Raw genomic sequence first — 22,907 nt, forward strand, 5'->3', positions numbered from 1 at the left:
CCCTCTCATATAGAAAATTCTGGAGCTGAGGAAGCTGCCCAGTGCTGGTGGCATTGCATTGCCCCCAGGTGCTTCCATGTGAAGTTTCTGCTGGTCCGCATGCAAGCTGGGCATGCCCATGGATTGTAGTGGGGTTAGAGGGTGTACTGGCCTCTGGGTAACTCTCAAGCCATCTTGCAACCTGAGAGTCTCACTACTGTGCCTCACATGAGTGGGGTTCACATAACTTGTCTCTGGAACATGAAGGCACTGGGAGGATGAGGGGGGCAACTGCTTCCAAGAAGGGGACTTTGGGGCTGGCGAGTTCTGGGCTGAAGATGGGCAACTCTTTGAGCAATTACAGTGTCTAGGAATGTAATGATCCTAGCTCCTAGGAGCTGCCATTCCTTTTCTGCAGCAGCTTGAACCCTTCAGGCCATCATCAGGGCTTTGGCACCCAAATAGGTGAGCCCTGCTTTTCCTACTTTTAAAAGAGCTGCATTTACAGCTACAAAGAAAATCTGAGCGTCAGCCGGACCTAGGGAAGGGTTGAGAAGGGAGTGCCGGGGGAATAAGTAGGGGGACGCCAACCCCCGATTTTAGAGGGCAGTCCCCCTTTACTTGCGCCTCAGGTGCGTGGGGTGTAAGTCTGACCTATAGGCTATTGTCATGGGACAGAAGGGCAATTAGCGAATCAATGGATGATGATTCTGTTTACGCTTCTATTACCAAAGCTAATTATTCCTTGTTTACATAAAAGGGTTGGCCTCTAATTGGGGCCAAGTGGCGGCGGTTTGCATTTCAAACCTGATCTTGCTGGTGTGTCAGTCTCACCGCCTTCCGGTGCCCCACCTCGGGCCAGGTAGCGCTTAATCAAACAGCCTGGCGTCTAGACGCGCTCCCCAAAGCAAGACTCACCTTCTGATTGCTCTTCCCTGCGCAGGACAGTAGCCTGTGAAAACTAGGTCTCTGAACTTATTATCCCTTCACGTCTGTGTTTAACGTTTTAAATAATCGTTGTAGGTTCTGTGACTTGCTTTCATCTCTAAATTTCAAGCGGGCAGTTTTGAGCTGGGGGAGGTGGGTAAGATGTCACAGACACTGGGAATTTGAAGGAAGCTAAGCGGCCTGTGGGAAGAGCCCCCCCGTGCACTCGCGCTCCGCCTCTGGCGAGTGCCCCCCCCCACGCCCCCTCCCCGCTGTGTGGGCCTCCAGGGGTGATCTCTGCCCACCACTTCGAGACCCAGGGTAGCAGGAAGGCAGTCTGTTCTGGGGAGCGCATCCTCCGTGGGGATGACGCCGGGGACCGACTCCCCAGGGCTGGCCCGCCGGGGCGGGGCTGCACCTGGGCACGGGGGGCTCGGGGGTCGGCGGCCGGAAGGAGAGAGGCCGGGACGGCAGGGCGCGGGCGGTCCGAGATCGCGGTCCCCGAGCGGGGCGGGGAGGGGGCGGGCGGCCAGAGGGGCTTAGGCGGCTTGAAAGGGGCCCGAGGGCCGCCCCCCACCGCGCGGCCCGGCCCGCGCCCGCTGCGGCCACCGCGCCATTCACACGCCCTCTGGCCATTCGGCGCGGCGCGGGGGCGGGGGGCGCCGCTTCAATGGGGATTTCGCGGCCGGCGCCGGGGCCGGGGGCGCGGCCCGGCCGCGGGAGCCGCCCGTTGCTACGCGGTGGCGGCCGGCCCGGCGGCCCGGGCCCGGCGGCCGCATTATGCGGGTAATGCGGTGTGACACCGAGCGAACAAAGGCGGATTGAGCGGCCCAGCGGGCCCCGCCGGACGGGGACCGGCACAGCGGGGCTGTCAGCGCCGCTCCCAGGCTAATCCCCGCCCCGCCCCCGCCGCCCCCGCCGCCCCCGCCGCCCCCGCGTCCCCGGGGCTGGGAACCGAGCGCGGCCCCGGCCCGGGCGCCGTCGTCTCCAGCCGCGAGAGGCCGCGGGCTGGCCGGAAACGAGGCACTCGCCCTCGGCGCCCCCGCCCCCGGGCGCTGATGGGTGGGCAGCCCGGGCCGGGTTCGGAGCCCGGGCCGGGTTCGGAGCCCGGTCGCAGCGCCTCAGGCCTCGGCCGCCCCTGTGGCAGTCGGCCCTGGCTGCACGGGTCCAGGGCCCTGGCCGGGTCTGCTCCCACTCTCCTCCAGCCAGCCCGGGAAGGGAGACGGGGCCCTCGTCTGCAGGTGGCCCACGAGGACCCTGGGGGTTCTAAAGAGGCAGCAATGGCTACGAGGGGTTACCAGGCTCCCTCGTCTGCCGGGCTGCCATCTCCCTCTGCGCTCAGGACCAGAGCCACAGCCCTGGAAAGGAGGCATCTAGGCCAGGCCGGTGCTTTGCAACCTGCGTGGCCTTGGGCAGGTCACCTCCCTGCTTTGGGTTCCTCACTTGTAAGGAGAGAGATGGTTGGACTGCAGGTCTTTCAGGCCTTTGCCTCCCTAGTCGTCAATGTCTGAATCTGCAGAATGGGCCTGTAATAAGACTTTCTGCCTCGTTGAGGCAAGAGGATTAAATGGGACAAAGCACATGAAGGGCAGAATCTGGTGCATACCCAGAGGTGGTCATCATTATAATGAGGCTGAGGACACACGTGAGAATCTCTTGTTTTCCTTTGTTGAACCCTGGGGCAGAAGTAAGTGTAGTGCCCCGTGTCCCTCCATCCTCCCCGGAGGGGCCTGGCCTTCCCAGTCCAAAACCTTGGCTTTGTCTGGGTGGAGGACAGGAGGATGGGAAAGGGGAGGCTGAGATGCTGACCACAGCCCTCTTGGTCAGGAACTCTGGTGGCAGAGGGAGATTGTACCCATTTTATGAAGAGGGTAACTGAGGCTCAGAAAAGGAAAGAGTCTGCCCAAGTGCATCCAGGTAGAGCATGGGTGGAGTTGGGTAGGTTTAGGCTGTAGGTTCCCAGACCTCCCTCCCCACAGACCTCAGGCGCTCTCAGGAGTAGGAGGGCCCAGGCCCCTCCCAGGGTCTCCAGTTGGGAAGGTGGAGGGCAGGGGGGCCTGGGTCATGACAGCTCAGGGCCACATTATCTCTTAAGCAACCTGCCAGAGCTGTCATTTCTACCCCCATTTCTAACAGGCTCTGGTCTGCTGGTGTTAAAGCCCTGGGTTAACCAGCAGCCCTGGGCCTCAGTTTACTCATCTGTAAAGTGGGGAAGCCCACTAGGGGCTGGGCCAGAAAAAAGAGGGAAAGGCATCTTGGTTCCTTCCTTTTCCCTTGGGGCTGGTGAGCCCTTCTTCTCAGCTGAGGAAGTTGAGGCAGAGTGGCTGCATCTCAGGACCCGGCCTGAGCAGTGCCTGCCCACGTCCTCCCCACAGCCACCCGCGAATCAGCCTTTGTGCATGCCATCGCCTCAGCCGGGGTGGCCTTTGCTGTCACACGCTCCTGTGCCGAGGGCACCTCCACCATCTGTGGCTGTGATTCGCATCATAAGGGGCCGCCTGGAGAGGGCTGGAAGTGGGGCGGCTGCAGTGAGGACGCCGACTTCGGGGTGCTCGTGTCTCGGGAGTTTGCCGACGCACGCGAGAACAGGCCGGATGCCCGCTCGGCTATGAACAAGCACAACAACGAGGCTGGCCGCACGGTGAGCTGCGGCCGCCCTCACCCGGACCCTGCCCCTGCCCTGCCCCTCCCGGTGGCCCTTGTGCATTCTGGGCTCCCTGCTGTCTTTCCTTCTCATTTCTCCTTGGACTGTTCCGGGTCCCCACCTGAAATCCACCCCAGGGATGCGTCAGCCTAGGAGTGTGGTGCCCCATGGAGCAGGTACCCACCAGCCCATCCTGTGCACTTCAGCTTCCTGTGTAGGGCTGTGAGACTTGTGGACCTGGCTTTGAATTCAGCGCCCATCCCTTCCTATGATTGTTTCTTTCACCTAGGGAAAGTCACTTAAGCTCCCAGCCTCAGTTTCCCCATTTGTTAAACAGGAATTACAATCCTTATTTCCAGGGCTTTGAGAAATGGATGTGATTTCTGCCAGTGCTTAGGGTGTGAAGGGGAGGGAAACAATGATCACCATTGTTTAGGTCCAAGCCTCAGTCCCCAGTTGGTTCTCATCCTGGCCTAGGGTAGGAATAGAGAAGGCTCCAGGGATGGGAGTGGGTGGGGGCAGAGTGGGAGGCTCCCAGGTGGGGTGGGTCTGGGGACCAGCTGCTGCTCCTATTCCCAGACCATCCTGGACCACATGCACCTCAAGTGCAAGTGCCATGGACTGTCAGGCAGCTGCGAGGTCAAGACCTGCTGGTGGGCCCAGCCCGACTTCCGCGCCATCGGTGACTTCCTCAAGGACAAGTACGACAGCGCCTCAGAGATGGTGGTGGAGAAGCACCGGGAGTCCCGCGGCTGGGTGGAGACCCTCCGTGCCAAGTACGCGCTCTTCAAGCCACCCACGGAGCGGGACCTGGTCTACTACGAGAACTCCCCCAACTTTTGCGAGCCCAACCCCGAGACGGGCTCCTTTGGCACCAGGGACCGGACTTGCAATGTCACCTCCCACGGCATCGATGGCTGTGACCTGCTCTGCTGCGGCCGCGGCCACAACACAAGGACGGAGAAGCGCAAGGAGAAATGCCACTGCATCTTCCACTGGTGCTGCTATGTGAGCTGCCAGGAGTGCATCCGCATCTACGACGTGCACACCTGCAAGTAGGGAGCCAGGTAGGGCGGCCGGGTGGGGAGGCTGGGGGCCTTGGTGCAGGGAACTGGGTTTGCCCATCTCCTCTTCTTGACGACCTCATCCTATGTCTGAGCGATCCAGGACACACAAGTTTCCACCACCAAGGTAGGAAGCCAGGATTTCCCAAGCTTCAGTGGGTCCTTGGGCAGTGTCTTGTTGGATGACACAAAGCACAGATAATATCTGAGTGTATGCGGACGAGGCTGCAAGCAATTGATTAAAATTCGTATACAAGTTAGTAAACTGGAAGCCAGGTCAGTTTTTCACAAGGCTTCTAGCTGTCATTAGTGAGCATCTGTGGGGCCAGAGGAGGGACACTGTGGGGTTGGAAGCTAGGACACCTGACTTCTGGTTCCAACTTTGCTCTGAACTTGTTGTTCTTTCACTTCTCTGGGCCTCAGGTTTCTTACTGTAAAATGAGGGGGTTAAAACACTTGAAATAGCAGGCCAAAAAGTCTCCTGTACCCCTGGGGCAGCGTCATTTTGCATCCACCTTGAACTGAGAGGGCAGGTTTTTGCACAAGCATAACTCCTACCACTCTCAAGGAGGTGGGTGGGGGAAGCGGTGTAAAGCCCATATCCTGACAGATCTGAAGCCTGGGTGGAGCGGGGCGCACTCTCACCGAGTTTATGGATGGTGATGGGGAGGAGGAAGGAGTCAAGTTCAGAGTGACGGTGGTGAGTAATCAAGGGATCAAAGGCTGGTGGATTATGTTCCCAAGCTACTCAGAGGTGACCTGCGTGGGAGACACTGTTGCCTGGCCCTCAGGTCTATAGGTCCCCAGGATAGGTCAAGCTTGGCATGGGGTGGTCCTAGTCCTGGAGGGTTTCTAAGGCCAGAGTGCTCTTTCTTCCTTTTTTCTGACCTGGGAAGGAGCTTGGTTTATCAGTTCCGAGCCCCGGTCCAGCTTTCACCATTACCACCCATGTAACTCAAATAGGACAGTCTTCACACACCTGTCTCCTTGTGGGTCATCCTCTCCAGAGGTGCCGTGAGGATCAGAGAACACTAGAGACAGTGCTGGGTTCATTGCAAGACTTGCCTGCCTGGGTCATCGCTAGCTGGGGCTGTGTCGGGGAGAGTACCTCACTGGTGATGCAATTCCACACAGGGAACCTCAGAGTGGGGGGTGCACATCTATGCTGGCAGGGCCGGGGGCGGAGTGTGGCCTCTCTGCAGCTTGGCGGGGCCTGATGTGCTGGGGAGAGCTCTGGTGGAGCGGCAACTCAGCCCATCTGGGAAGCACCTCTGTGTAGCTCAAGTTATGTCCTGGCAGGGACAGAGTCCAGGAAGACAGCAGGAGGTGCCCTTTTTCTTGGCATCTGAATAAAAGCAGTGTGGGGAGTGGAAAGAGAACAAAGCTGGTCCCAACTTCACCACTCCCCAGCTGGAAGCCCACTGTCCTCACATCTGTACAGCAGTGGTGATGACGGGATCCCAGCAGAATTTTTGAGTTTCAAGCAAGCTAGTAGATGTAAGTGCTGGTCTGAATCTAGTACTTGGCCATGAAAGTATGAAATGCCATCAGAGAGCCACGACACGAGGGCATCATAGTGCAAGGAGATGGTGTCATCACTTGGGCAGTTCACCGCTTTGCAAAATGATGGGAGGAAAGTCAGTGAATAAGAGAGAACTCCCAAGCTCACTGGGGTATAACAGGTGGAAGGAGTGTTTGAAAACTACAGTGCCACCTTCCTCTGATGTCCACTCTGGCCAGAGGCAACAGTGTCCCCACTGTCAAACAGGACAAAGCTCTGGCCATTCTGAGAGAAGGCTAAAGGGAACTCAAGAGTTTCAGAACACTAATAAACACCGAGCAGAGCACAGAGGACTATTGGTCTAGCCTGCCCATTGCACAGACGGGGACACTGAGCCCAGGTCTCTGCCTTCAGAAAGCCCTGTATGTGGGTCCTGCAGAGGCCACAGCGGCAGCAGCCCAGGCCCCATCAGTGGTTCTAGGAGGCTCTAGGGTGTCACACCTCTTTTCCCCCTGAGCGGGCAGCTGAGATAAGCCATTTGCCAAGTGGGGAAGTAGGTGGGTTGGCCCTCAGTATCTAGAAAGTCCCCTGCCTGTAGCCTTAAACTGATCCTAAGAAAAATCAATACTCTCCATCAGCCTTCCATTCCCCATTTCTCAAGCAGTGGCATTTTCCTCAGTCTTGTGGAGAGCGCTACATAGATGTGGTTTCAAGATGCCGTGCCTGGGTAGATTGTGGCCCCAGGCCCACTGTATTGGGCAGTCTGAAGTCCTCATTCTGGGACAAGTGGAGAATGTGGCGCCCTTTTGACAAACACTGTTGAGTGATATTGGGCAGGTTGTTTTGCCTTTCTGAGCCCTGGTTTTCTCATCTGTGATCTGGTCATAAGAACTGCAACCTTACAGGATTGTTGCGTGGACTAGAGGTCATGCACACAAAGAGCCCTGGCAGCAGGGTCCAAGGAGGCAGCAGAGATTCCCAGGGCAAGTGGAACTGACCTCCAAGAGCGACTTTCCCGCCGGCTCGCTGCTGGTCTGGAGCTGCAGGCACCTTCCCTGTCCTTTCATCTGCACCAACACCCTGTAGGCAAGATGGGAACGTCCAAGACAGGCTGGCAGGGACTGCATGGAACAGAGCCTTTAGCCTTTCTCTTGGCCACCCTGTCTGTCTTGACAGTGCAGGTAGGAGAGAGAAGGGAGCCTCAGAGCTGGATGCCACATACTCAGGGAGAGTCCCAGTCAAAATGGCTTTCCATTAAGAGTCTTGGTCCTTCCTCATAGGGAAAACCTCTTTCCGCTGCTGGCAGATTTTGTCCAGTGTCTCAGGCTAACCGCTGATTTCCTGCCTTGCGAGTACCAGATTTATTCCTTGTTATTCAGATGCTGTGAGCGCTGTGAGCACAGTAAGCTGGAAATGGCTCTGGACAGGGTCAGGTGGTCTGGCCGACCCCGAGTCCTGGGTCTGTCACCAGCTTGCTGTGAGACTTCGGACATATCCCTTCAGTCTTGCTGAGTCTTTTTCTCCCCCTGTAGAAGAGTCTTCTACCGGCCCTGTCAGCCCTGCAAGGAGTTAGCTGAGGGTTGATTGGGAATGTCCAGGAGAGTCCTTTGAGCTTTAAATCCTTTGTGAGATGTAGATACATATATGGATGAATAAAATGTAGACACTGGTACTCCCAGCAGAAGGAATTATTCATAATTCAGTAGACTTCTGTTTGGACCGCTCGATACAAAAACAGTGTACAGGATCCTACAAAGTTGGGAATGGGGCCCTAGATCTGCACAATTTCTCCCAGTCTCTATGCCAGACAGGTTCCACACTAGGCTACATACCTGCTACTGGGCTTCCTGTTGCCCAAGCCCCACCTAGGAGGTGGGGAGGTAGGATTGGATCCCTGTGTGTAGACACTAAGGCCCTACTGCTCTGTAGGCCACGTGCCCTTCCTCAGTGGTAGACTCCAGGTAAAGGAGGGAGGACAGAGATGTTGAGACCCTCTATCAACAGCCCCTGATCTTTGCACGCCTATGAGCATCTCTGGGAAAACAATTATGTTCCTAATTCTTCCTCTTTACTTTCCAAAGGGCACTGGGAACGGGTGAAGTGTGTGGCTGGGCAGATTCACTGAAGTCCTATGGGAAGCAGGACCCAGAGCTGGGCTCAGCCCTCAGCATCAGACAGCAAGGAATCCGGACTGTTGCCAGATGCACGTGTGGTAAATTACCTGGACCCAACCCGCCTGCTGCCTGGGAGGCCTCCCTCCCTCTCTCTCATCTTAAGTTTCTCACCCCACTCTGGATGGTGTGTGGTTTTTAAAGAAGGGGCTTTCTGTTTAGTTCTCTAGGGTCTGATAGGAACAGACCCGAGGCTTATCTTTGCACATGTTAAAGAAAATAAAAGTGAAAAAACAAAACAAAACAAAACAACCTCTACTCCAACAGAACAGGCTGGGCTAATGTGAGCGCTCTGCCTGGTGGTGAAGATATCGGCGTGGGCAAGTTTCTGTTTCCCAACTGCCTCTTCTGGTGACATTCCAAGATGCCTGTGTGGTGGGAGTCAGGAAGTAGGACAAAGCCCTGCAGTCTCCTTTTCTCTGTCTACTCCCATTCAAATCTGATAGACTTTCACATTCTGATAAAAGCCATAGGGTTCGCTGGGATAAAGTGGTAGGGAGGCCCAAGGCAATCGTTAGAGTCGGGTTTTGAGTTTTGAAGAACCAGGAGTTCCGGGTGACCTGGTAAGCTGTTTGAAGAGCAGCTGTATGTTCTTCTCAGTCCCGTTTTCTCTGTAACCCTGTTCTGCACGAGAGGCTCTTGTGAACTGCAGTCAGATCTCAAAATCTTTTTCTACCATTCTGCAGTTTCCACCATTAATGCAGTACCTTTTTTTTTTTTTTTTTTTGTAGTGAAAGTTGTAAATAGGTTATGTGTTGGGGGTAAGCCTTCTCCAGCTCAAATGGCTTCCTAAAGAAAGACGTGGTATCTTTAGAAGGGGCCACTCTGTCCCTCCAAGCCCTGCTCACCTGCAGATTCTCCATTAAAAACAACTCCAGGTCAAGCAGTTGGACTCAGAGAGAGAGTAGCAATCTAGTCCTGAAGTTCCAATTTTGTGACTAGTGGATGGGGAGGATAAAAATGATTCCTTCGTTTCCTCTCCACTAAAAACACGTCGTCCTGCACCCTTTTCTTTCCTTGGCCTGTGTGAGGAAACGGAAATGCAGAGATCTTCCAGCCTCACCTGTATGCTGACCGCATCAATCCATGCAGTCACCAAGGATCAGGATTGGGTTTTCAAACTAGGGCAAGCAGTCACTTGCTCCCTTGGGTAAAGCATCTCACAGCTGAGTTCTCCTTGATCCACCTGGGTCCTCTGGAGTGTCTCAGAGGAAGCTCGCAAACTGGAGGCAAGAGGCAAGAGTTAACCCAACAGCTCTGTCTTGAGGAGATTCAGGAAGAAGAGATGCAGCAGAAGCATAGGATAGAACAAGGTGATTTCTTCCTTTCCCCTTCTCGGGTCTACCTAACACTCTCCTAAGACACCGGGTCAAGGATCTTCCTACTTGCTCAGGCAGCTTCTCCAAGACGATCGATTGTCTAGAAGTCAAGCCTGTACTCTTGAATCTGCTGGCACCGAGCCCTGCTAAAGATACACATCCCATCCCTTCTAAGAGAGTCTGAAATGCCCCTCCCCATCTCACCTTAGAAAAGTTTTAAATCATGTCAACCAGATAATGCTTGCTTTATATGAGAATTATTTCAGCAGAGTGGAAACAAATTTTCAAAACAGTCTTTTCATATCTATGTATTCTATATTAAGAGTGATAAAGTCATGTTTCTGGGGCATATTCAAGTAGCCGATAAGTGATTATTTAATAATAGTACATTGAGTGCATTGTAATTATTTGCGCCGTAGTCAGGTAATAGTATCCAACAGAAACTTCCTACCAACCTGCTGTATCCAAAGTTTTGTAAAAAGTTGTAGAAGTTGTTGATCTTTTTGATTTTATATTCAAAAAGTCTCTTTTTATAAATATTATTTATTATACAATGTATATACCTTTGAGTTAACTAAGATTATATATTATATAAATATATATATATATTTGGAGAAAATATATTTCATCATGCAGTCTTTTTCTGTTAAGTCATTAAAGACAAGGTAAACAAACTTAAAATGGATACATTGTACAGTGTGTGGAGTTTCCAGGTTAATGCTCAGGAGGTCAAGAATATCAGATTCTGAATGTGGGAGCCTCCACTTTCCCTCTGAAATTTAGTGGCCCAGATTAAGCAAGATCATCTGAGATGTCATGGACAGTAGGTCTGATTACTAAAGGACTTTCTTACAGGCTTACTTTATTATAAATCAGCTTCTAACAAAGAATTTCCAGTTTTAGAAATAAGCAGTTTGGGCAGTAATTCACTTCATAGACTCCAGCACTTCAAATGCACAAATTAATTGTCATAGACACTCAAAGATATGGTTCAAGGCCAGCAGACCACAGGGTTGGCCACTGACTCAATCCCTTTCTAACCCATGTTTTCAAGTTCATTTATTGGGAAAATAGGATTTTCTCTACTAAAAATGAGACTTGACTGGAAACAGCTCTCCCCTGCCAGCTCCTCTTGAGAGCTAAGCTACGGAAGGGATAGGCTGGTCGGAAAGAAGCAGTGGTGTGCCCTGAGCACACCTGGGTTGTCTGGAACAGGTGTCATTTGAAGTTTTAGATTGGTTTGGGCAACACAGACCCACCAGTGGGCACGCTCTAGGGAAGGGCATCTCTCCTTGGACTGGTGCTTCAGAAGGACTCACCTGAAGCTTATAGGTGACGCCTTTTCAACGACGAGATGCTATAATTCAGTTTTATGACGACAATCCTTTGGTCTTCAGACCTACCCATAAAATGTCACCTTGAGTTTGACACAGCTAAATGTTTTCTCTTCCTTTCTCTTTCTTCCAATTTACCTTTATTAGGGATAAGTACATTCATCTCACTTCAGAGAAGAACTAACAGAAAACTAGGGTGGTCTGCCCTGTGTGGTACAGCTGGGCTGCCTGTGCTCTAACCTGAGATGAGGGATGGCTACTAGACGTTCACAAACTTTACTTTGCCCGTGACGTGTCTTTATTTAGTACCTAAATAATAAATTGGATGTGAATAGGACACAGACCTCCACGTCTCACGGAGCTGCTTGTCTCTGTACTTCAGTTTTACATAAAGCTGACACCATTCTACCCCAGTATTTTGGGTACTTTTTCTTAACCTATAAAATTGCCAAATATTTAAATGGTCCCTATTCATACTCCACAAGGCCGTTTGTAAGCCTTTCTATGATTAATTATATTCTATGATTAAAGAGAATACAGTTTATAGCAGTGCTTAAACATTTAGTTTCTTCATAAGCATAAATACTAATAAACATCTAAAAAGATCCAAAAAAAAAAATCCAAAAGAAAGAAAAGAGACAATATGAGAAGCTATCTTTCAAAGCAGTACTATTTTATGAAGAAAGAAGGGAAGGAAAGTGTGAGAGGGAGTTCAAGGATAAGGTACAAACAGAGGCGAAAGGAAGAAGCAAAGTGAGGGGAACGATGATGGTGGTGGCGAGCGTATCTAGGTGTGTCTGTGCCGGGCCTGGGGGTGGGCTCATGTGCGGATGTGCACAGCTGACCCACACATTCACACACAGGTGAATTTATTTCAGCAAAATCATGGCTGCTACAGTGTCATCGGTTCTCCTAGCTCAACAGAGAACTTTCTAGGAGGCAAAAAATTATCTTACCATTAATCGCATACTCCCAACATGGTGTGACAGAGTCAGCTCTGTGGAGACTGTACGCTGGGAAAATTTCAAACCTGAGTCCTCCTTGCAAATTGTCTCCACTCCTTGGGATTCCTGCCGATCACAGGCGCCATCTCCTGCATCTTAATGTCACCATGTCTGCTCAGCACACGCCCTCTGTGGGCCCAGCTCCAGGACCCAGTCTCGGCACTGCTTGCCAGCCGATGAGAAACTTTGGATCATTTTGCAATAATTTCTGAAATTTACATGCTTTTTTGAACTCTCATACACACCTTTCCCCATCACCTCTTTGAAGAGGCTTATGGATCAAGTTGCCAGGCAAGGAAAATGAAATCTTGCTTTTACCTTCTGTGTTTGGGCCAGGCTGGTTGTTTATAGCTGACTCAGTGCTTCAACAGTCTGTTTACCAGGATTTGATTACTATACACACTTGAATCTACTTCGTGACTTGTTGCTGAAACTTAAAAGGGAGGCTGTTCACTGTAATTTTTAGGATATGAAAAGACAGCCTTAGAGCAAAACATATTTCAGGTTTAACCACTATTATCCAGTTTTTCTGTTATACTAAAAAAAAAAGTGTTTTGGTGAAGTTATACAAATTTAGAAAGGATAAAATAACTTTTTTTTTGAGATTTTAATTACATCTTCTGACAAAAAATAGCCTGTTAACAGTTCATCCATAGAAGAAATCTAAGGCAGCGGCTAGTGGACTGTCTCCCTTGCTTTATCACCAGGCCCTGTTGTAATCCTGAACACTCTCTGCCCAGCACAGGTGTTGAAGAGCTGTGGGATAGCTTCAAGACACTACCTTCTTTTGGGGAGGGTGTAGCTCAGTGGTAGAGCGCATGCTTAGGACCCACAAGGTCCTGTGTTCAATCCCCAGTACCTCCTCCAAAAATAGATAAATAAACCTAATTACCTCTCTCCCCCTAAACAAAAACAAACAGAAAGACTCTACCTTCTCAAGGCTATGCAGGGACCAGGGTAACCTAAGGGTCCTGCCAGGAAGGTGTGGACATCTGGGGGAACCAATGGACCCTGCTGTCAGAGGAGCTCTACACTTGACCTCTCTCACAGAGCCTTGCTGATTTTCTAGGTAGCCTTTAATCCTAACCTAAGCCAACTCTAAGGATCAGGTTTTAGCCTAAAAGATCTAATAGCTCAGAAACATGCAAAATGGGGAAGAAACCTCACTGAGAGTGTTGGAGTCCCTTGGTTTGTGTGCATCATAGGAAGGAATAATTCTACTTGAGAAACAATTTTCCTTTCTGGTTTATTGCTAACCCATTTGTGGCTCTGGTACACTTGAGTTTTTTAATAAGGTGAAGTAAATAAAATAAGTATAAAGATTTCTGTTGTACATTAACTTTATAAAATATGCTACTGATCTGTTTTTCTTTTAAATTAATTAAATTAATATTTTCTTTTTTTTGGAGGAGGAGATAATTTTAATTAATTAATTTAGTTACTTAATTAATGGAGGTACTGGAGATTAAACCCAGGACGTTCTGCATGCTAAGTAAAGCTCTATAACTATAACTCCTCCCATAACTATATTTTCTAAATAATTAAAATCAGAGATTTTAAAATAAAAATCATCCATCTCCTTACACTAAAAATCATCCACCTCCTTACTCCTTACAACAAAACTAGGAGGGGACTTTCTGAGCCCTCCTTCTTCATACATTCATATCAGTTACATATGCTGTTTTATACAAAATATTGGTCTACAGAATGTTTTCAAGTATATGTATTCTTTATTGCATTCCTTCATTTCCATTAAACAATATAATATTTATATTTTTCAATATAGTTTTGGATAAAACACAAAGACATTAACCTCATTTAACAAGAGACATAAGTTAATACAATGTTGTTCCTTTCATGGGAAGAGAAAAAGAGGCAAGATCTAAAACAGATTAGGAAATCCAGGATACTGGCCACCAGGAATCACAGAATCTCACAATACAATCCACTTAAAAAAAAAGCCACAAAATAAGCTAGGGATGAAAACCCAAAAGAAAGTAGATATGACATACAAGTCTACCAAGAATATACAGATAGCAAGATCTGGAGATAATTTACCTGCTATCACAGGGATGGATGACTGAACTACAGCCGAGTACCACTGCGGCAACAAGCCTGACAGGCAGTGTTAAGTACCTTCGGGGGCTTCTGGCTGCTTGTCCTTGAATGTTAAGCAGCAATGGGGAGAGACTGGCATGTTCCACAAGTCTCATCACCAAATACGATGGATGACCTGATTCAGTTTCTTCTAACTCAGCTGTAAGACAAACCACTGTTCTCCTTCCCTTTGGAAGAAGTGTGTGGAGGGTAAAGGAAATGTGTTCAATGCATTGGAATGGATACTGAAGGGCTGACGGGAGACGGCTAGAAAGTGGTCTATTTTTTCAGGAAAAATAGTGTTTTATTTAGATGTTACATAGTACAGATAATTTAAAATAAATGAAGGATACATTCTAAGTAAGTCATTAAGCTAAGGAAAAAAGAAAAGTGGTGATACTAATAGGCCTTTAATATTATACTAAGGGATTGACCCATTTAGAGTTGGACACTAATTAGTGCTGGGAAGGTTGTAAATGACTGTAATGACTCCCTTCTGTTTCGGGGTGTATGCTTTTTCCATACATATCTTTCACAAGTTTTTAACAACATCCACCAAGTGGTAATGATTAGCATATCTTACCACAGAGCAAATTACTTACATTAAGGGGATGTCACACCCAACACAGTAATAATCTGACTATCTATTAAGAAAGATTTCCTGATTGCAATTTGGAAACATCTCTGAAAATGAGAACAGCATCTTACAGATTCAGAGCCCTTTCTTCAGGCAAAGAAAACCAACTTTCTGGGAGAACCTTTAACCAGATATCCAATGACCTTTAGTGTTAGCACAGGGAAGTTGTAAAACAGTCCCCTTGAACCCATACCTCTATGCACTGCTCCTGGTTTACATGTAGAAAGTCTCCCTTCTAATAGGCCAAGTGTTGTTTTGCAACATCATTACATTTATTGAGAGTTTCTGGGTGGTGGTGGTGGTGGTAGGGAGCTTAGAATGTGTAGTGTTCACAGGTACAGTATGTCTCCCACATTTAAAGACTGAGGAGGAAGGAATCGGCTTGCATGGAAAGGTGGGCACAGCATTCTGAAGCAAATTCATACCTTCCACAAAACAACAGAATATCTCAATAAGCACAAGGAAGGGAGTTTTATTGCACTAATCATGCAGAGTGAGCATGTGTTGAAGGTAGGGAACATTTCACTTTGTCCAGTATCTTGAGTAAGTTGAGTGAAGATCCCAGGCCATCTTCACCTTGGTCACTTTGTGTTTGAAAATATTTCATTTTCAAAGTCGAGGGGGCTACTGTAAAAGAAATAACCAAAACAAACAAACAAAAAATAGATGAGGGTCTGCAAACAGCTGTTCATCGCAAAATCACACTGAAAGCTTCTTAATGGTTTTTCTATATTTTTCACTATGCATTTGCTATTAGATGAGCATTTCACAAAAGAAAAAGGTCACAGCTCCATGCATTTAAAAGCAGGTTCCAATAAATATGTACCATCGAGCTTTTTCCTGCATTGTGACAAGGAAGTTTTGCGAAGCAGGACAGGGAGAGCAAACCAACAGTACAACCCATTTCCTTGCTTGGTCTCTCAGACCTACAACACAGTGAAGAACTCTAATAAATGGAAACAAAGTTGTCCAAGAGAGGTTGAGAATTCAAATTCATATGCACTGTACAGCAACTCTTAGAATAGGCACGTGGATTAAGAGGGTGGTAAGTCTGGTTGACAGTTTTAAGTGTCGTATGTACTTACGCTCCTTCTTCTCTTAAAAGGGCCAAGAATTTTCTCACACGGTATTCAGGATCCATCTACATACATCAGAAGAAATAAAGAAGACAAGTTAATGGTGCCCCTAATAACTATGCACTTAACTTCATGCCAAGAAAATGCTCAGTTTTCTACTTCCTTAGAGCTCTGCTGAGTCACAGAAATGTGTTACTGCTCCTTGACCAGTATTCTGATACACAGCAAAGCAGACTATGTCACTCGAGAGAAGTGAATGGGATTTCCTAGCAGAGAATCCCTGTGCACGAGGTTCCAAGTGACCCAGGTGGTCTTCCACGGCTGCCTCGGCCAAGCGCTCCCTTAGCCAGGGCTGTGGGGAGGCAGCACTGAGGCACCAAGTGTGAGACCAGAGGTGGCCACTGATGGGGCACAAATGGCACTGAAAGCCACAAAAGTGAGACCAAAATGGAAGAAACCAATTAATGCTGATTAAACAACTGAAAATAGCTTATTAACTGTATGACTGACACGTTAGCTTCTCTTAGCCTTGGTCTCATCTCCCTTGCATAGTTTCTTCTTTGCAATTAAGGGAAAAAAATGCTGAAACTAAAAAGATGAAGAGTGGAGCTGTCTCCACTGATATGCTCTCTGGATAATCCAGGTCTCTCTCCTGTGACCGAGAACAGCATCATGAGTCTAAGAAAGGATGGGGGAGTTTTGGTTCAGGTTGTAGGTTCAGGTTGTTACTATTAATTAACCTATTCATTTTCATTTCACATTCATATTTCTACTAACTTGTTTAATTATATTTTATTCTCATTGGTCCACCAGCAATGTGAAGTTATCTAAAAACTGATCACTGAAAAGGTCTTTAACTCCTTAACATGAATTTTTATTGCAAGAAACACACCTAACTTTTAAAAAATGTTCCAGGGCAGGAGTCTGTTTCCCAAGAGGGAACTCCCTGCCCTTCAGGAATAGCTTTCAAATGCTTAGTGCAGCTGTGGGTAAATGTGCAATTGGATTCCCCCTCCAACCACTTTTCTTTCTTTCTTTCTTTTTTTTTTTTTTTTTAAAGATTTCTTCTTTTCTATCCCAGAAAAACATTGAACAGAAGTTTCAAATGTATCAAAGTTAAGAGGTCAGACTACAAAGGACTAAGAAAAAGTGTGAATAGCTAACAAGAGAAACATTTTTCCTCTTTGGGAATAGAATTACATATGAATCAATTGTCAAGTTCTTAAAAAAAAAAATGGGACTGGCTGGAGCTTCGTTGTAGTCAGCACTTGCAGGTCTTTGCCCATTAAATATATTTAATATGTGTGAGCAACGACTTACTGACTTGCCTGTAGCTATGGAATTAAAAGTCAAGAGAAAGGGAGGAAAAAAGTAATCTAGATAAATGACTTTATTCCCTCAGGTGACATCCAGTCAGAGCAGATCCTTGCACTGTGCAAGTTTTAACAGAATTGTGTATGGTGAATAGAGAGGTAACATGACTTATATTCTGCTCAACTACATGCCTCTTCACTTAGGCTCGGTCTCTCTAAGGCAGATCTAAAGAGAATTCACTCAGCTGCACGAAATCCATTTGACATGAAGGGGTTCAAACTCAGAGGCCTAAGAAGTGTCAGTAGCTGAAGATTAAGCCTGAGTGCCCCACTCTCACTTTCTCCCTCACACAGAAGAGGCAGTAACTTGCTCACTGACCTGCAGGCATCAAAGGAAGAGGAAGGGGTAGGGACTGGGGAGAAAAACCCACATAGTTTCTTCTGTGCAATTATTGAAAAAAAAATTAACCTGAAACTTAAAAAATGAAGAGTAGAGCTGACGAGCTGACAGATTTATCTTTTCCAAGGAAAGAGCCAATACATCTGTGTATGCACCTTTACCAAGTATAATCCTAAGCAAAGTGATTAGTCTGTAACTTTAATTTACTACTCGTAATGAAAAATAAAAAATTGGCTTAAAAATTGTCCAGCTGAAGGTTCAGTAAATTAAACTTTAAGTTTCGAAAGCCACAATTTTATTTTAAAATAAATTTACCAGCAAAGATTAAAAAGCATTTGCTTTGTGATTCCAATTTGTTATTGGTCCAAGGAACTATTTCAGAAGTAACTGTGAAACTTAAATTTCACATCTGCTACCCACAGCTCACACTGACTGAGCAGCAGGCCTGAGCAGTAATACACAATGCTTAGAATGCAGTCAGCCCCGCTAGGACCCGGGAGAGATTCATTCAACAGAAGTTTACTGAGTGTCCTACTTTGTGCCTTGCTGTGGGGCTGCGGATTTAGTAGTAAGTGAGAGCCAAGGTCCCCGAACTCAGAGCTTGGAAGAAGCACACATATAATCTAACTAGTATGTCAGATAAGGACAGAAAGAAATGGGCACATGGAGGGGTGGAGTTCCAAGAGAAGAAAGGTAGGTTGCCAGTAGATGTGAGAAAGTCCCAAAGAAGTTTCATTTTTTGCCCAGGCAGTAGTCTGGGGCTTAATTTTCTATGTGATCCTGGATGCTTCAATCCTACAGTAGTTTGACGAACGTTCTAGGAGCCCAGCCGAGGAAAGTACACAGAGCCTAAGTCTAATCAGTGCAGCTCAATTACTCTGTCCCTTGAAAGAGCCTCTCAGGCCCCTTTTGGTGTCTGTGCAGTAGCTTCCTGATCTCTGATGGACAATGCCATTGCCCCCTCCATCGATGACTGGCCGTGACCTTGGATAGCTCACTGACAACCTGTGGGACACTCAATACCCTCACCTCCAACATGAGGGAGCAACAGAACAATTATTCTTTCAAGTCCTTTCTAGTTCTAAGATCTAGTGACTCCCTAAATTAAAACTTAAGGTAACTTTATAATCTTTTCTTCTATTTTTGACTTTTAAGTAGTGGGAAAGAAAAGTACCAAATAAGTTACTGACTAATCTCAGAAGGAGGCTATTAATACCAACTTGAGTTTGGAAATAATATGAGAGAATTCTAACTTAAACCTTAGTGAGAGGAAATAATAAAACCTCTTAGTACATATCATGAAGCTTCTATGTCTGGATCATATGGCGAAGGAAGCATCTTACCTGTAGGGACATCTCGATCAACATTAGTAACTTCTTGATTCCTATCCAGACCTTCCTCCCTTTGACTTGCTGTGCAATTGTGGTGCGTTCCTTGTCCTTAAAGTTGCCCAATAGCTAAAAAAAAAAATAAAAATAACAAAAGTACTTCTATAAGTGCATCAACAACATTAGTTAATTCTCACATTCACCCTTAAAAGAACAGTGATAAGAACTACCTGACTGGTTCAAGCTGATGGGATTCTCTCAAGTTTTAAAATCCAACCTGACTTTCCTGAATCCATTAGGTGCAATTACGAAAATGAAAACTGGTATCCTAAACCCTGTTTTCTTATGGACCTTCATTGTAATTTAGAGATACATTTGCTGGGGGAAAAATAGCTCTAATCCATAATAAATATCAGTTAAAATTTTTAACATTCCTTTCTAGGAATAATCTGTATGTGTCAAAGCAGACTAAATATAATTCTCTTACCCAACCCCGGCACAAAAACTGCTCAAACAGGTAACCTGGAGACATTTATCATGTGAGTAATTTCTATTTTGATGGGAGTATGCCCCAATTGCATGGGTCTTGAAGATTTTAAGAAGCCTTCCTGACTCTTTTACTGCTGAACAAGTCACTAGATAATATTTTCTAACAGAGCTCATCAAGTCATTCATGCACTTTGATATTAATCAAAAGTTTAAAAGGATATATATATTTTAAAATTAAAGACTCTGTCATCCTCAAAAAAAATTTTTCCATATTATGAACTTGTTAATAAAGGAGTTCCTTTAACTTCTGCAGCTTTTTTGAAATGTCTAAGGTTTTAATCATTGTTCCAATTTACTAAATGCAAGTAATGGGCTGAATGCTACTATGAATAACTGAATTTTCTATGTATTGATTACTTTACTCCCTTTCGCCCATTCCAGGTTTCTGGTCCAGGCAATTTAAATGCATTACTCAGGCTAGGAACAAAGTAATTCATTCCTGGCCATCTGTATGCTGCATACACCAAGGAATGAGAAATTACTTCACTCTCACATACCTCTCTTCTTCCCCTAATTCCTGAAAATGATTGGAGGTGTATCTCAGGTTCCATGTCCTAGGTTAACATAGAAACTTAAACATTCAGTGCAATGTCTGTGGGCGCCCTTTAGCATTATTTCCAGCCCCGACTCCATTCTTTTGAAACAGTGTGTAATCTACTGACTGATTCTCACCTCCAAAGCCTCCAGCAGCTGCTCTCCTGTGGCAATGTTGGGCACATGGATGGTGGTGCTGAAAGCGTTAAGCATTTCCATCTCCTGGAGGACATCTTTGCGGCTAGTGGTCCCAATGATGAGAAGCTTGCGACCCTGATCACAGGGAGAAAATGTTAAAACACATAGGATGATTATTATATTATTGTTCCTGATTAGGAATTATTGTTATTCCTGATTAGGAAACTAGAGTAAGCCTGAATAATTTCTAGTTATTTAGTCACAGAAATTCAAAAAAGGAAGAAAATTCAGATTTTCCTCTTGAAAATCTAAAAAAATTATCAACAACGTGATTCTTCAGAGCAATACTTTTCTCAGAACATGATTCAGAAAGAGGCAGCTGCTCTTTCTCCTCACCCACATTAATAAACTAACGGATTAGTAAATCAGGAAGACACACAAACTAAATAGAAAGATACCTTAGTATATGTTTGTCATTCATTTTTCACAGCCAACACAGTATATGTATGATTGGGGAAAAAAAAAAAATGAATGAATGGAAAGTCCCCAACACCCACTTAGCAGGACTTTATTTTGCTTTTTAGAAGGAGTAGGGTAATAATAATAGCTTATATGTATGCAATAGTTAACTGTGAAAGGCATGGTGCTAAGTGCTTTACACAATTGTTTCATTTAAAATTTTAAAATTTCATTTTAATTTTTAAGCCTAAAATACACAAAAAATGTTTAAAACCTACACCAGGCTTAGGCCACCGTTCTGGATTCCCTCTCTCCAAAGGCAACCATTTTCAACTCTCCTAGTTTTCTTACATTTACTTCATCTTTAAATAAAATGTCACACTATTATTTTTAGATTTTTCTTTTCAGCTTTAAATATTACTGAATTCCTATTGTAGAAGATGGAGACAATATTAATTTTGCACTAGCCCCCACCCCCAACATGTCCCTTCCCTCATCCTTCCAATATAGTTATTTCACAGCATTTGGGTAAATCTATATTCAGTATTTATTGTGATTATATAAATATGATTTACGGCTAAGCCATGTAGTGTATTTTTAAATTTCCTTTCTTGGGCAACGTTTTGTTTTTATTGGAGTCAATAATGGCCACTTCCCCCCTTTGCTTAGATTACCAGGTACCTATCACACGTTCAACCCCAAACAAATACAACCACGGACATCCTTTCAATACGTTCAGACATGTTAGGGGATTTTAAAGTTTTGGGTGTTTGTTCTTAAACATTCCCTCCTGCAGTCCTGTGTTCTCAGAGCTCAGTCTGAACTGACTGTTCTCTAGATGGGCTGTTGCACAACTGTTAGCTCTAGAACCTTCCTCTCTCGTTAGAGGCCAGTATTCTAGCCTTCCTTTTCTTCATTTATTTCCTCTTTTCCATGGTACATATACTACAAAAGCTTCCTGAGAAAGGGTGTACAGGAGGTAAAAATTTTAAGACCTTGAATGTCTAGAAATGCCTCTATTCCACCCTTCATATTGTACACTCTACACTTGATCGTTGGGCTAGGTATAGAGAACAAGGTTAGAAATAATTTTCCCCTCAGAATTTTGAAGGCATTGTTCTACTGTCGTTTAATTTTCAGTGTTGCTGACTAGAAGACTGGTGTTATTCTGATTTTCTGACTTACTGTTTCTAACTTAAAAAAAAGCAAAAATTTAAAGGACTCTTTTCTTTATCTCTATGCTCTGTAATTTCAAAGGTATGTACTTTGAGGTCTTTCTTTACTCGTTTTGCTGGTACCAGATGGATTCTTTCTAAACTGGAAACTCCAATCATTTAGTTCCAGGAAATATCTTGGATTATTTTTTGAGATTTCTTTCCATTCATTTTCTTCCCCCACCCTCACCCTGAACATCATTAGTTGTATACTGGTCTACTCATTTTTTTCCTTTTTCTTTCTTTTTGTTTCTGGTTTTTATTTCTTTCTAATACTTTTTTGGGGGTTAGTATCAACTTTATCTTCCAATTTTTAAATTAAGTCCTTTCTATAATTTCTTTTATTTCTAAGAGCTCTTTCTTTTGAATGTTTCCTTTTTGAATTACATCCTATTATACTTCACGGATGCTACCTTATTTTGGATCTCTGTGAATACTGCAGATTTTTAAAAACGTCTTCTTTTCTCTGCTTTGCCTTTGTTTCCTCTGGGTTCCTTTTCTCCTATTTGTTCACTGGTGGCTTTCCTCAAGTGTCACTGGATGACTGTTCGTATTTAAGAGTTAAACTAATGACTGGGAGCTCTGGGTCTGAGGGCTTCATGATAGGGTGATCAGATAAGATGTGGCTGATTACTGGGGGGTCCCTCAAAGATCAGGATGTGTACATTTTTCCCAGAGAAGAGTCTTCCAGTCTCCTTCCTGAAGGCTATACAGCCTGATTTCCAGCATACTACATGGGAGTCAATGGGGAAAGCAGCTCGGTATCTCACCACTCAATAAGGAGACTGTCATTTACTCTTGTTTGCAGTGTGGCACCTCTTTAGATCAATCTTTCATTTAGTGTCCATTATAATCCTGAGAATTAAACATTAGTATTATCTCTATTTTACTAATAAAGCTACAGATTTAATTATTTGTTCAAGGATTAATAACTAATAAATGATGGAGCCAGGAATGGAAACCAGATCTAGAATCCAAAATTGTATACTGCTTTTTTTTTTCATGAAGAAAATCACATTTAAAAAATGTTTACTTGGAAAATGGAAGAGGAATACATTTTAAACTATGTCTCTAGATTTAAGATATACACTCGTGGCACAGATAAGCCTTTAATACAATCATTAAACCTACTCACAGATCTTAGAAACTCAGGACATTAAAGTAGATGAGGAAATACAAAATTATTATGTAAAAATTAAATGCAGGAAAAGATTTTAAG

The 22,907-nt window shown here is 45.7% G+C and overlaps 2 protein-coding genes across 3 annotated transcripts in view; one reads left to right on the forward strand and one right to left on the reverse strand.

Moving 5' to 3' along the window:
- The window catches only part of WNT3 (Wnt family member 3), a 46,756-nt gene extending 36,482 nt beyond the window's left edge, over window positions 1–10,274 (forward strand). The window contains exons 3-5 of one of the 2 annotated variants that reach the window (XM_045518963.2): window positions 3,282–3,547; window positions 4,130–4,605; window positions 8,197–10,274. In XM_045518963.2, coding sequence (XP_045374919.1) covers window positions 3,282–3,547; window positions 4,130–4,605; window positions 8,197–8,428 — 974 coding nt within the window. In that variant the 3' untranslated portion in view covers window positions 8,429–10,274. Of the gene's footprint in view, window positions 1–3,281; window positions 3,548–4,129; window positions 4,618–8,196 lie in introns of both variants that reach the window. The other variant, XM_010958167.3, reaches the window with a different exon arrangement.
- A 3,377-nt stretch (window positions 10,275–13,651) lies between these two features.
- Window positions 13,652–22,907, reverse strand: part of NSF (N-ethylmaleimide sensitive factor, vesicle fusing ATPase) — a 132,581-nt gene continuing 123,325 nt past the window's right edge. Inside the window, exons 18-21 of the mRNA XM_074343406.1 lie at window positions 20,016–20,150; window positions 18,810–18,923; window positions 15,763–15,818; window positions 13,652–15,304 (exon numbers count right to left, since the gene is read on the reverse strand). Of these exons, the coding sequence (XP_074199507.1) occupies window positions 15,259–15,304; window positions 15,763–15,818; window positions 18,810–18,923; window positions 20,016–20,150 (351 nt within the window). The 3' untranslated portion in view covers window positions 13,652–15,258. The remainder of the gene's footprint in view (window positions 15,305–15,762; window positions 15,819–18,809; window positions 18,924–20,015; window positions 20,151–22,907) is intronic.

Source organism: Camelus bactrianus, chromosome 16, assembly GCF_048773025.1.
Source record: "Camelus bactrianus isolate YW-2024 breed Bactrian camel chromosome 16, ASM4877302v1, whole genome shotgun sequence".
In the NCBI taxonomy this organism is placed as follows: Eukaryota; Metazoa; Chordata; class Mammalia; order Artiodactyla; family Camelidae; genus Camelus; species Camelus bactrianus.